The sequence below is a fragment of the Ischnura elegans genome, chromosome 6 (genome assembly GCF_921293095.1).
Source record: "Ischnura elegans chromosome 6, ioIscEleg1.1, whole genome shotgun sequence".
NCBI classification, from domain to species: Eukaryota; Metazoa; Arthropoda; class Insecta; order Odonata; family Coenagrionidae; genus Ischnura; species Ischnura elegans.
In genome coordinates, this window is record NC_060251.1 from 80,140,624 (window position 1) to 80,153,076 (window position 12,453).

The 12,453-nt window shown below is 38.5% G+C and overlaps 1 protein-coding gene across 2 annotated transcripts in view; it reads right to left on the minus strand.

The window, feature by feature from the left end:
• Positions 1-882: 882 nt before the first annotated feature.
• Positions 883-12,453, minus strand: part of LOC124161060 — a 926,716-nt gene continuing 915,145 nt past the window's right edge. For both annotated transcript variants that reach the window (XM_046537229.1, XM_046537228.1), the window contains 4 exons: positions 7,712-7,773; positions 7,325-7,484; positions 6,745-6,847; positions 883-5,702 (listed from right to left, as the gene is read on the minus strand). In XM_046537229.1, coding sequence (XP_046393185.1) covers positions 5,364-5,702; positions 6,745-6,847; positions 7,325-7,484; positions 7,712-7,773 — 664 coding nt within the window. In that variant the 3' untranslated portion in view covers positions 883-5,363. The remainder of the gene's footprint in view (positions 5,703-6,744; positions 6,848-7,324; positions 7,485-7,711; positions 7,774-12,453) is intronic.

Here is a 12,453-nt window from a genome sequence, read left to right on the forward strand (position 1 = left end):
TTCCCACATCCGTTCTGTTTTTAGTGTGTTCATGAGTGTTTTCTACATGGCACCAGGAGGTGGACTACCTTTTGTCTGATTCCTACCCTTCTACCAATTTGGCATGGGTGGCCATAGTGAGATTAATTGAAAAGTCACCCCAATCAGAGCAGCTCCAGGGCCATGGGAAAGTGCAAGCCTTTCCAACATGACAAGGTTGTAGCCGAAATGAAAGGCAAGAAATTATCATCCTTATCAATTATCTTGGGGGATTAAAAGTGTTTTGGATGATGATACTACAAATCAACATTCAAGCTTCCCTGAACTATCAGGATGCAGTATGAGTGACCTATTACAAAGTCTCACTGGCTTTCCTGAAAGATGCACTCCCAATGCCATAAATTTAATGTCTGCCTCCCAGCTCTCAGCATATCTGACAAGGATTATATTGTCACACTCATCATGTGAATGCCTATGCTCCCACCAAAGATAAATAAGTACAGCTATAATTTTTTATATGAGGAGGGATATATTACGGCCATTTTTTGAGGGGGTCAGTTCATTAACAACTCCGGCCTAGCTGGTACACAATACCTCGCAGGGAGGGCTGATATGAGAAGAAAAGTGGCTTTCAATTATTCTTCAAGCATATTAAACATTGTTTGTTACGCAGGTGGAATAAATACTGCAATTGGAGTGCCACCTTAAAAATCAACATCTTTTCAATTTCACCACAAATTACAGGGAGAGCACTCGCCTCTCTTACTCTCCTACGATCCACCACTATGTAGGAAAAATAACTCATCAGGTTTTCTTAGCTCTGGAATATGTAGATATATTTCTGTGGCATTCCCTTTTTTTCTGAAGTAAGGGCATTCAGGAACCAAAATGAAACAGAAGTCATTTACTTATTATAAACAAAATGTTTATTATCTGCTGACAACTCATCATTAAAATAATGAAAGAGGATAACAAATGAGCCATTTTCTAATTGAATTTATAAATCGTGTATCCCAATTATCATAAAATTTACAATATCATGAGCTAGCAGCACAAGTTTCCAAGTGAGAGAACATTAGGGACTCAGGTGCACGGCATTTCACTTTATCTTACATATTCCACAACGCTTCACACTTAAGATGGTACCTTGCAATGTAATCACTCCTTTCAAATTACTCCATGGAAAGGAAACAACAAAAATATCCTCAAAGACCAGGTTGTACAATCAAAAATATACCAAGAAAACGGGGTGACCCAAGTCCCATTTCCAACTCCTTGAGATGTGTTAGCTTACAAGTATGATCTTAGCACAGATTAATGCACTTAAAAAAAAAAGTTGGTGTGAAAAAAAGGGCCATAAGATTTTCCAGACTTCTTAACAGCCATAATAAAGCAAGCAGTCTCTTTCGATTTTCAAACAGCAAAGAAAATGTGTCATGTAAACTTGTACTCTAATCCATTTTCCCTATTGATATAGGTACCACATGAATAGACATTATTCAAATGTGGCCCCAGATGGATCCCAATGGAAGTTAAGACAACTTTATGGCTGAAGGAATATCAAATTTTAATGAAGTAGCAAGATTAAATGAAAGGTGGGATAAAGACATATGACTTGAGATGATTCATTTGTGCTATCTCAAAATTAATTTTTCTGACAAGAACAGTATCAAATCAAGAAATGGTACACAAATATGTGCTGGGAACTCATTAGAACACATCAATAGAACTACATCGGCCAACATAGTCATTTGCAATTGCAATCACATGCAGCCTTCAAAGACAAATGTTCATACACTTATAACTACACATCATTGGAAAACAGTAAAAAATGAAAAGGTTCTGTACAGTACGGGACAGATGATACCTTTCCACTGCATGAAGTATCATGATGAAGCACTTAAATTATTGGGCATAAATAAATGGAGGGTGCAAAGATATACAACAATGTTACTTAACACGATTTTTTCGATTCCGTTGTGACATTGCCGCCATGCTTGTGGTATTCTCTTTGGAACAAGGAAAAGAGGCGCATGCACCAATGTAAAGACTCATACATTCACAGTTAAACAAAAGAAAAAAAACACACAGAGCAATCAATCTCCCCACAAAATACTTGAGACACTCTCACGTGCATATATACAGACATACACATTCAACCATTCCATCTGTTTGACTAGTATTAACATTACATATGTCATGGTTGACGACATCTGCCATGGTTGTACAATATGATTGCTGAATAAATATTATCATTATTATTCGGGGAAATCAAAATTGAAGCCAACCAAAATGGGATGCGTCCACCAAAGGAGGAGGCATGCTTGCACATCTCTGCACAATCTCACTCTCACAACCACATGACTCACAAGTGGAGCTTATTTCAAAATTCAAAAACAACAAAACGAATAAGATTCAAAAACTTTCAAAGAACAATGAGCTCTTCTTTTAAGAAAGTTACAAAAATGAGTCACAATAAATAAATATGAGGAAATTTGGGAAATATGAATCGATGTTCACGTATGATTTGCGTGAAGAGAAAAAAATACACCAAATCATGAAAAAAAGGCTTCATTGAATTTTGTAACACCGCTTAAAATTGAAAAAAATACATACAGTAATCAATTCAGTTACTGGTGAAACAACAGAACAGCTATATTATTATATTATAAACATTCTAACAACATGAATTTTTTTTAAATAAATACAGGACAAAAACAAACTGGTTTGACCAAACAAAGCCCTGCCAATGAAGTACAATATATTTTTACCATTTTGTTTCAATTACAAAAAATTTCAATGATACAATAAAATCCACAAGTTGAGACAGTATTGGCAGTTACAATGGTAAACTATTCAATTCACCAGTCTGTGACACCGAGTAATCAGATTTTTTTTTAATTTAACAATTTTTAGCTCCATATGACAAGAGATTAGATTTTGTGAGACAGTGTGCAATATTTCACACCTTTATACACTCTAAAAAGAACAAAGTTGAAAATGCAGCCTCTTTTTAAAAAAATGGGGAGTTAAATTTACTTTAGGATAAACTTTAAAACCTATTCAAAATCAAATACATGAATTTTCAATTTTGAGTGGTTGACTGATGACTAATTAAGTGGGGATCCACTGGACTTGTGACAATTTTCTGAATACACTCAAAACTCATTCATTCTACTACATTTTCTTGCATAAAACAGACACACACAGTCTCCCAAAATTAGTGAATAGAAATATGAGAACTGTTTTAAGACTGAAACTTTGGTAATTTGTTAAAAAAAAAATTTGGTGACAATTATTTTCCCTATCTTTGGTATTACAGAATATAACATTCAAAAAGTTGCTTATGCCAAAAATAAAGAGAATGCACTATGGTAACTAACCACTTCCCAACACTCGATCTCAAGTGGCTCAACCCATACTTATTCCTTACTTTGTTACTTTTTCTATACCATCTGTAAAATCACTTAAGACCAGTCGAGTTTTAATTTCAGTGTTGCGTGACACAACACGTGATTGGGAAACAGAAATATTTGGAGACGAGATGCCACCAATTGTGTGTTATCACTCTTATTGCCATTGGATTAAGCTAATCATTAGGTTTACTTTAAAATAAATAAGGAACCAAGATGAATGGTGATGGGAGATATAAGCAGGCTTTCATACAGGCAGACAATTTCCTATCTACAAATTTACAGATTTGGTGCTCGTATAATCTCCGCTTTTCAATCCCCACACTAAGATGCTTCATTCTGAGGCAATTATTACTCTTTCAGTCTACATGATTACTGATGAATTGCACTTTAAGCTGGCAAAACACAAGATCTTGACATACAGAGCCAAATGAAAACATAAATCATATCTTGCCTAATCTTACTTCTTAAGAATGAGGGTCATCAAATGATTCCTAACATTTGGCAGTACTTTCTCGACAAGAGCTACTAAAATAAAGAAGCCAACCTGCATGATGTGACTGTCAACTCCCAAAATAAACATACAATTCCTGGCCACTTTTTCTCATGTTGATCAGATATAGTAACGTACACATAGTTACATTGTGCTTTTTGAGCCAATAACTTCCTCTGTACTGTTAAAATTCCCTAAGTACAATTCTTATGTAGAACTAATAATGTTGTCTTCCATTATTGGCTAGGTTGACACAACCTAATATTTAGGTGAATACTGAACTAATTCCTTCAAAAAAGTAGGGAGGATTAATTTCAACCAAAGAAATTATTGCAAGCAGCTAAGACAATCAGACCTGAGATGAATTAATTGGAACTGAAGCCACTGTAGTAAAACTTAGCTAATATAAAATAAGGAAAACTCATTAAATCACAGGAATGTAGTCATCTTCTAAGGAAAATAAGAGGAAAAAAATATGAGGTATGATTGACCCAAGTGAGGAAATTTGGAGAAACAGAGGCCAATGGAAACTGTAGATAATTACAATGAATAAGGAACTGAAGATTCTTCTAGTCTGTCTAGTCCTGCATCTATCACCATTTGCTCCCCACCAAGCATCCACACCAATGATGCACAAATTCAGTCAGTCAAACAAATCTATTCAAAAACACACACACACTCGCTCACATTGAAGACGCAGCACCAAATGCAGCCATTTCTCCATTTAGGGACTCAAAAGGAAGGATCTGACTGTGCCTTTAACTGTCCTCTGGCACCTTCTCGATCAGTTTCATAAGCATGCCTGAGTCGTCGGACATCCAAAGTCATATTACGCATTTTTAAGCAGTCTTTTCGTGTTTTGTCCTTAGCAAACATTTTTTTTCCCTTTCAAAAAATTCCTTTCTGCAGTAAAGAAGAATAAAAAAAATATATTTCCAGCCTTGACGGCAAATTTTTTTATTTCATTGCAATGATCATTACTCATTTGTTACTATTGCCATTGTTCAGCCACAGTTTAGTGTCTGCACGTTTCCCCCCCTTCGTCCCCCACCCAGTTCACTGTCCTTCCCCTCCCACACTCGGGGAACACTTTTATAACTTAAAGAAGCCCCAATTTGTTTAAGTGTCTCTCCTCCTCCTCCTTCTTCTCATCCCTGATCACATTGTATCTATCAAAGAGGGCGTGCACAGTCTTTCTCACTCCTTCCTCTTCTCAAAAAAGCGAAAATGGACGTCACCTGCTGAGCCACCACTAAATTCATTAATGACATAACTTATTTACATAAGAATAAATACACACCCCAAACACTCTCTATTTTAATGTGGCTCACTGGTAAGCATCGTGGGTGGCTCATCACTTGTGGCGACATTTTTCTGGAAAGCTACATTACACAACTTTTCTCATATTTATATGACACCTTGACTTGGACATGTCTATAATGACCCACAAAAACAGGGGGTATCCACCCATCAGGACCTCACTGATTCCTTGGCGGCAGGTAATCCCCTGGGCCATGTGGTGGCGGCGGAGGCAATGGGCGATCCGACCGTGGGTCTGGAGGCCTGTCTCTGTGTCCATGCCTCGGGTCCGCAACCCTGTAAGGCCGCGAGTAGTGAGGGACGGAGAGGGGACTGCTGGAGGGCGGAGAGTCCCACCGCCTGCCCCAGTGTATTGATGAGGGGAAGGGTAAGTGCTCCCCGTGATAGGGTTCGTGGCGGTGGTCTCCAATCTCGGAGACGTAGACCCCGGGACCCTGGTCAACAGGATAAAGCCTCGGAGGCAGGATACTGCTGTGGGTGGGTGCTGGATAGCAGTCCTGCGAGGAAAAGAGAAAGTTGATTTTTAAAACAGGCTCAAGAAACAGCGTTCCAAGCAACACTTTGCGTGTGCCACCAAGCCAAACAACTGGTGGAATATACAACCATTTAAAGTAAAATGAAAAAAAAAGATCAATTCAGTAACATCATTTTATTTAATGCCACCAAGGGTAAAGGAATATTTTCTTGCACTACATCTTGAAAAATTATGATGATATGATGTCTTTAGACTAAGATCATACCAACCCATATGAAGTGGTCAAGGGGTTCAAACCACCCTACTCCCTCGATAGCGAGTACAATGTGATACAGTAAAGTTACTTCAGTGAACTTCACCCAGGAATAATTTTCTGGCTAAGACCTTGCAGGTCTTCATCCCTGATATCAGTCCTAAAAAATTTAATTGATTTTGATAGTTAATAAGTCCCGCAAATAAAATTTACAAAGTATCCCAAAATGAATACGAGTCTAAAATATTTCATGTCTTCCAGTGGAGACCTTGAGTAAGATCTTGTCCATTTGCAGTGGGTAGATGATGACAAAGACATCTCTTGCTGAAACTGACCATGATTTCAGTGTCTTATGTTAGTACAAATGTAAGACTAAAAATCTTCAGTCAGCAGTACCTACTCCATTAAGTATGTGGTCGAATAAGGAGTGAAAATGGGTATATGAAGATAGCAAAACCACAACTTAAAAAATAAATATTAATTATAACTGACAGCTACATGCAAGACCAAGACTCATTGAGGTAGCTTTAATTCTCACGGCATCTTTTGACTTAAAATCAATAAAATACCTTTATCTAAACTAAGTTATGCCAACAAGAGTTCTACAAGATATGCAATCAATTTGTGTCTCAGCCCAAGGGCATTAGTATGAATAGCATAGCCAGAAAAATATTTAATGAGACAAGAATGTTTTGGTTGCATCAAACCTTATTATCATTATCAAATTAATTGAAAATAATTGAAATGTGGCGAAGAATAAATGAATTATTGTACCCAGAATAGTCTCAGCCCTCTACAAATGAATACTTACTGAACTATGGGGATGATGTGAAGTATGTGGGATGGGAACCAATGAAATGGAATGCGGCGGCCTAGTGCTGAAGGGCCGTCGCCTCTCTACTCCATCCACCTGGCTGCAAGGAGGAAAATAAATTTTATGACATAATGCAGATTCAAAGGTTCAATAAATAATTCGAAATGATATCCAAATAATTAAAAATTCTTAGCCCTAATAAATTTAATCCTTCTTTTAAAAATTCAAAGAATATCTCAAATCAGATAATTAAACACAAAAGAAAAGTCCTGATAAGCTTCAAAGAATGTGAAATTTCATGACCCAAGAACATATAGTAAATGTATATAAAAATATGGATAAAATATGTTATTTCATTGAAATGGCCCAATTTGACTGTTCATACTCTTAGATCAATAAAATCAAATTTTGTGATAGCAAAACAATTAAACTCTGCAAGCTTCAAAGCATCATTGTATGGTGCAAGGATTAAATGAATTATTTAATTAAAATAGCCGATTATGATTGCTCGTACTCAGTTTTTGCGTCATCTACTCAAGATGGGGGATTTTTTTTTATATAAAAAAGACGAACTTACCAGGCCCCTGGCTCACAGGGCATATTTGTCTCGCTGTGGGGTTTATGCTTTCTCTTGAAGTGTATGTAGAACGCAAAACAGACGATGACAACGAGAAGAACAGCTATAGTTGCTCCACTTGCTATACTCGCCGTCTCAAGCATCACCCGCCGTCTCGAAGCTAAGGTAGGGAAAAGAAAATAAAATTGGTTAGAGAAAAATGAAATATCAACAATTTTTTACGTTGGTACCTCTAGAACTAGGTATGCGAAAAGAAGAAGCAAAAGAGATAGGCAAATATTTTTTTAAATCATACAAGATACTTTTATACTAAGAATATAGAGAGTGATGACAATGCCACTTAGCTTATTTTTAGCAAATAAAATTTGTATTAAGAAGAAAACTTACGTAAATATGAATTTTCCAGGTCTTTGAATTCGCACCTTTGGCCCATATAACCGTCGGCGCACCTAAGGAGAAAAGGAAGAGAAATCATTAAAAATAGGAAAATATCACCACAAAACCTATAAGCATATTGTTACCGTCAAAAATTTAATTTTACATTAAATTACAGGTACAAAAATATCCAGCCATATTATAACAATCAAATCTTCGATTTCAGGGACGCATATCTATAGATAGTAAATAAAACTGAAAAATGGTAGAATAATGAAAATGTTAACGAATGAAAAGCATCGAATACAATCATGAATTTGCAACTACACGTCACGTGGGAAACATTGGGCCCAATATTTTCATGGGAGGACGGTAAAGTAGATTAACTAGATTTACTAGACTAAATTTACAAGTCACAATTTCACGAAGCCGAAGAATGAGCGGTTGTAAAAATAATCATTTTACAATCGTATATGACCACGTTCATTCCTGGTGCACAATACTTTCTTCCAACACATTCACGTCGGAGATTTTCGAGAAGCAACAAATAACATCGACACATCATTGTATATTACCCGCACACCCGAAAGAATGCATCGGCAGCGGACAAAAAAAGCCGTGTACGCGCACCTTTTACTTCACCTGTGCATTCCAAGAGGGCGGTGGGGAAAGACACGAAGAGAACACTAGCCGACACTGAAAATATTTCTCGGGTACGTGCCTCCCGTGGGAGAGCCGTGAGCAGACTCCATCGCGGAGGATTATGGCAGGGGTTGAAAGTTACAACTTGAAACAGGAACAAAGGAGGGAACCTTTCTACTTCCATCCACATCTCACCGACTCCACTTCCCCATTCTTTGGAGGACCCTTTTCGGGGTAGAGATGAGGGAAACTAAGAGGAATAACCCCCTCCCCCTGGAGTGCTGACGCCGCCACAGCGTAGGAAGGGAGGCACTAATCCCTCGGGCAATTGACCGGTCAGGGCAAGACTAATACTCCCACGCAATACTACCGTACCTCCCAGTTTCTCTCCGCAAAACCTTGATCTCCCCAGAGAGGTACCAGGAAAAACAGAGGTGGAAGATAGGTCCCACTCTCTAGCCTCGTCTGGAATAACCAGCAATTCGATATTTATTTATCTATTTCACGGATAATACCATTTTACAAAATCGAACTGATTAAGAAATTAATAACAACAAGAAAAAAATTAAATGTATAATAAGTGATTATTACAACAAAAAATGTAGACAATAATCAAATGACTCCAAGCAAATGTGGACTAATTCCTGCAAATATTCCAACTTTTCTTCTGAATTAAGCTGAAGATTCATTGAAGAAATATAAGTGCGTAGCAGCAGCACTAAGAGAATAAGATTTTTTTGGATAGAAAGAAAGGGATTGGGCCTCAATGTGACTTGAAGAGAGAGGTACATTTAACGCAGGGGAGGCGGCGAGAATGCTTATTAAATACTCCATGGAAACCTGCCTTTATCGGTAGAGTACTTGAACAATAAGTCATAAACATTCCTGACCAAGTGGAAAACTATCACTTCATTAACCTATCACGCATTTGTACTAAACTCTGGATTTGAGCACATTTTTCAACTACTTCGTCGGAAAGTGACCTACCTATTTCAACCAGACTGACGATACGGAGACATAAAAATGCAGGAGAAAAGGACGAGGTGGCAGGTGAATGTAGGAGGCATTGCTGCGATTTGGTGGCGGGTCCCAGACGCAAGTCTGGAGGCGCCTGGAGGCGGCGAGAAAAGCAAGTGCGGAGGCGTAAACGAGGGCCAGTCCCGACCCACACACGCCTCCCATCCAAAATCAACACCACGCAAATTCTTGTCCTCGGGGGGAAGAATAAATGTCAGCAAATATTGGCGGATTTTCGCTCAACGACTCATAAGTCTTGAAGGCAGTGGTGTGGCCGAGGGGGTTTTGGGATCTGAAACGCATATCAGTACCGAGAAAGGGTAACTATCGAGGACTTATTAATTTCAGATTTGATTGATAAAAAAGGCCTAGTAAAAATTGAATCTATCATTAAAAACACCTTACACGTGAAATGAATAGTGAAGGCTTTTACTTTGTGGAGATCCGTTGCAGAATATGAAGTAAGGATATTTTGCACTGTTCCCAATAAATATTTATTTAAAAATGAGTCAACGTGTGTCACAGAACTGCAGCAGGACCAGTCCTGATTATGCTACGGTGCAGTGAAACATGTTACCTCATTTCTAAATAAATATTTACGTGGAAAAGTGCAAAGTATCGTTACTTCATATCCTACCTCATACTTGTTTATTCATAATAATTTTTATTCTACGATAAGGCAAAATAATTTGACAATTATTATTTAAATTACATTTTCATGCACTAAAATTTTCATTCACAAAAGTTCTATGAAATGTGGAGAAAAAAGATAGAGAGCTCCATCGCAAAAAAGAGAAAAGAGCAAGAAAAAACAATTGAATAGCCCATATTACTGAATATAACGATAAGAAGAAAGCCACGAGAAAATGACGACTTCTCTCGAATACCAAGCGAGTTGTAGAACAAGAATCAAGGCTCAAATGCAGCACCCTATTCCGAAAAAAAACCGATGTCTATATTCGTGGCTTCGACGAAAAGTCAAGACGGGAAAGCGTGGGCGGGAGCGAACATGAAAAAAAAGAATCCGTGGGATGCCAAGAGCAAAGGTCAACACCTCACACGACCGCGCCACCTCTGTTCCCCAACCCCCCTGCAATCAATTCATCAAACACCGCGGTCCCGCGGCCGAGCCACTGCACTTGACCTGGATTTGAAAAGACTACTCGACCAGCATTCCACGCGGAGTGAGGGATGACGAAAAAGGGACGGAAATATGTAGCGGAGATAAATTACTGCAGGGCGCCGAGCCGTTTGCATGTAAAAGACACAGAGCCTGCCGACGAAAAATTTTCACGATGAAGGAAATGGTCGCATGAAAGTGATACCGCAAGGCTCCGTTCACGACCACGTGCCTAGTGAGGACTTGAGAAGGGCTTTTATAGTTCAAGTGGCTCACCTTTTGAGGTACGTAGAGAGATGAAAAAAGCTTATCTCTCTTTATTCTAGCCGATAGAAAGAGGTATGGCAATATATATCCACAACGGTAAGTAGCAGCAAAAGTTATAATCAATTTGAGTGTTGATGCACGGCCTAAATTGTGATTGGCGAAAACTTTCACTCGTAGGAAGGGTCAGAATACGAAAAGTTACGTCAAATACGAGGCCCTAGAATAACTAACATGGAGGATAAGTTTGAAGAACACTATTATACATAATTTTAAAATATTAAACAATAAATACGACGGGAACTGATTTCTAAATATCAGAAAATGAATTTTTGAATTACGGGAAAAGGCGTGAAAAAATACGCGAACGATAAAATTCAGATTACTCGAATCCAAAACCTCCCTCCATTTTTTGCTAATTAATTGCGTTTATGGCTCAATTAGAGAACGAGTCGGATCTGCGCTCTAATGAGCGTAAGAGGGGGCCCGGACATCAGATTGAAAGGTGAAGGGCATAACCGCCGCTGAACGCGGACCAACGGTGGCATCATGTTAACGGTCGCACGCCTCTGTACGTCAAGCCCATGAACTTGCTTGTCATGAGCATAGAAGAATATTTTTAGCGACTTCTCGTAAAACGCTGGGGAGATTATGAGAATTATTTTGACGAGGACACTTTCGGATAAATAAGTTCCTGAGTGATGAATAAGATAGGCATCTGAAAATATAAATCATACGATTTGAACATAAATTTATATAAGACGATAGGTACACAGTTTGCTAGCTACAATGCAAATATATTTTAAAAATTCTAAACGAATGTAAAAGAACTTATATTTTCTAAGGAAAAATATTGGGTTCATCTCAGATGGAATAAAATAGTGCGCGAGATCCATGCACTTTTTTTGTTTGTACGGACGTTTCGCTAAACCAATTTACTCGTACGTACCACGCAGCCACTTATGTATAATTGGCATTGTAGGCAATTTCATTTTTGAGAAAACAGTCATTTCCATTCATTTCAAAAACTGAAAACCCGACTTCCGTATAACTATGAGAAATGGATCACGTTAGCAAATTAAGACGTAAATATATCCCAATATTTCACCTCCGTTTTTATACAATTAATTTGCTGGAAAACATTTCCAAATCGAAACAGAAAACATGACAATAATCTACATAGTCGAAGTCGGTCAATTAGGCCCAATATATGTTCTCGTAATTAATGTTTCAATTTTAGTCGCGTGCGAAGAAGCCGATGATCGTGATTGCATACGTTTACCCCGAGATCCCAGTAACAAATCTTTTTCACGAGGAGCCTTGAAGGAGAAGGGGGATTACATCGGGGCGTAACTGCATATATGCACAAGATCTAAGAGAAACACCGCGCCTAAGTGCCGGCAGAACAACTGACCGTTCTCACGGGCTCCGGTCTTCAATCTGGGCCAGAGCGCTTAGCGGTAGAAAGGGGTGCGACCCACACCGACCGGTGGGTGTTATCGAAGGCAGGGAGTCGACCGACCCACGTGGAATTGCCGATAAAAACCTTTCCCCTTACTCCCCGCTCCCATTTTCCGGTGACATAACCGTGACTTTCTCACGTATGACCGGTGCGCGGCGATTTGTAAAAGCTCGTGAGAGAGTAAGGACTCTGGCGACGCCGCCAGCGTGAAATTGAGACGCTGAATAAATAACATCAGCACTTCAGATT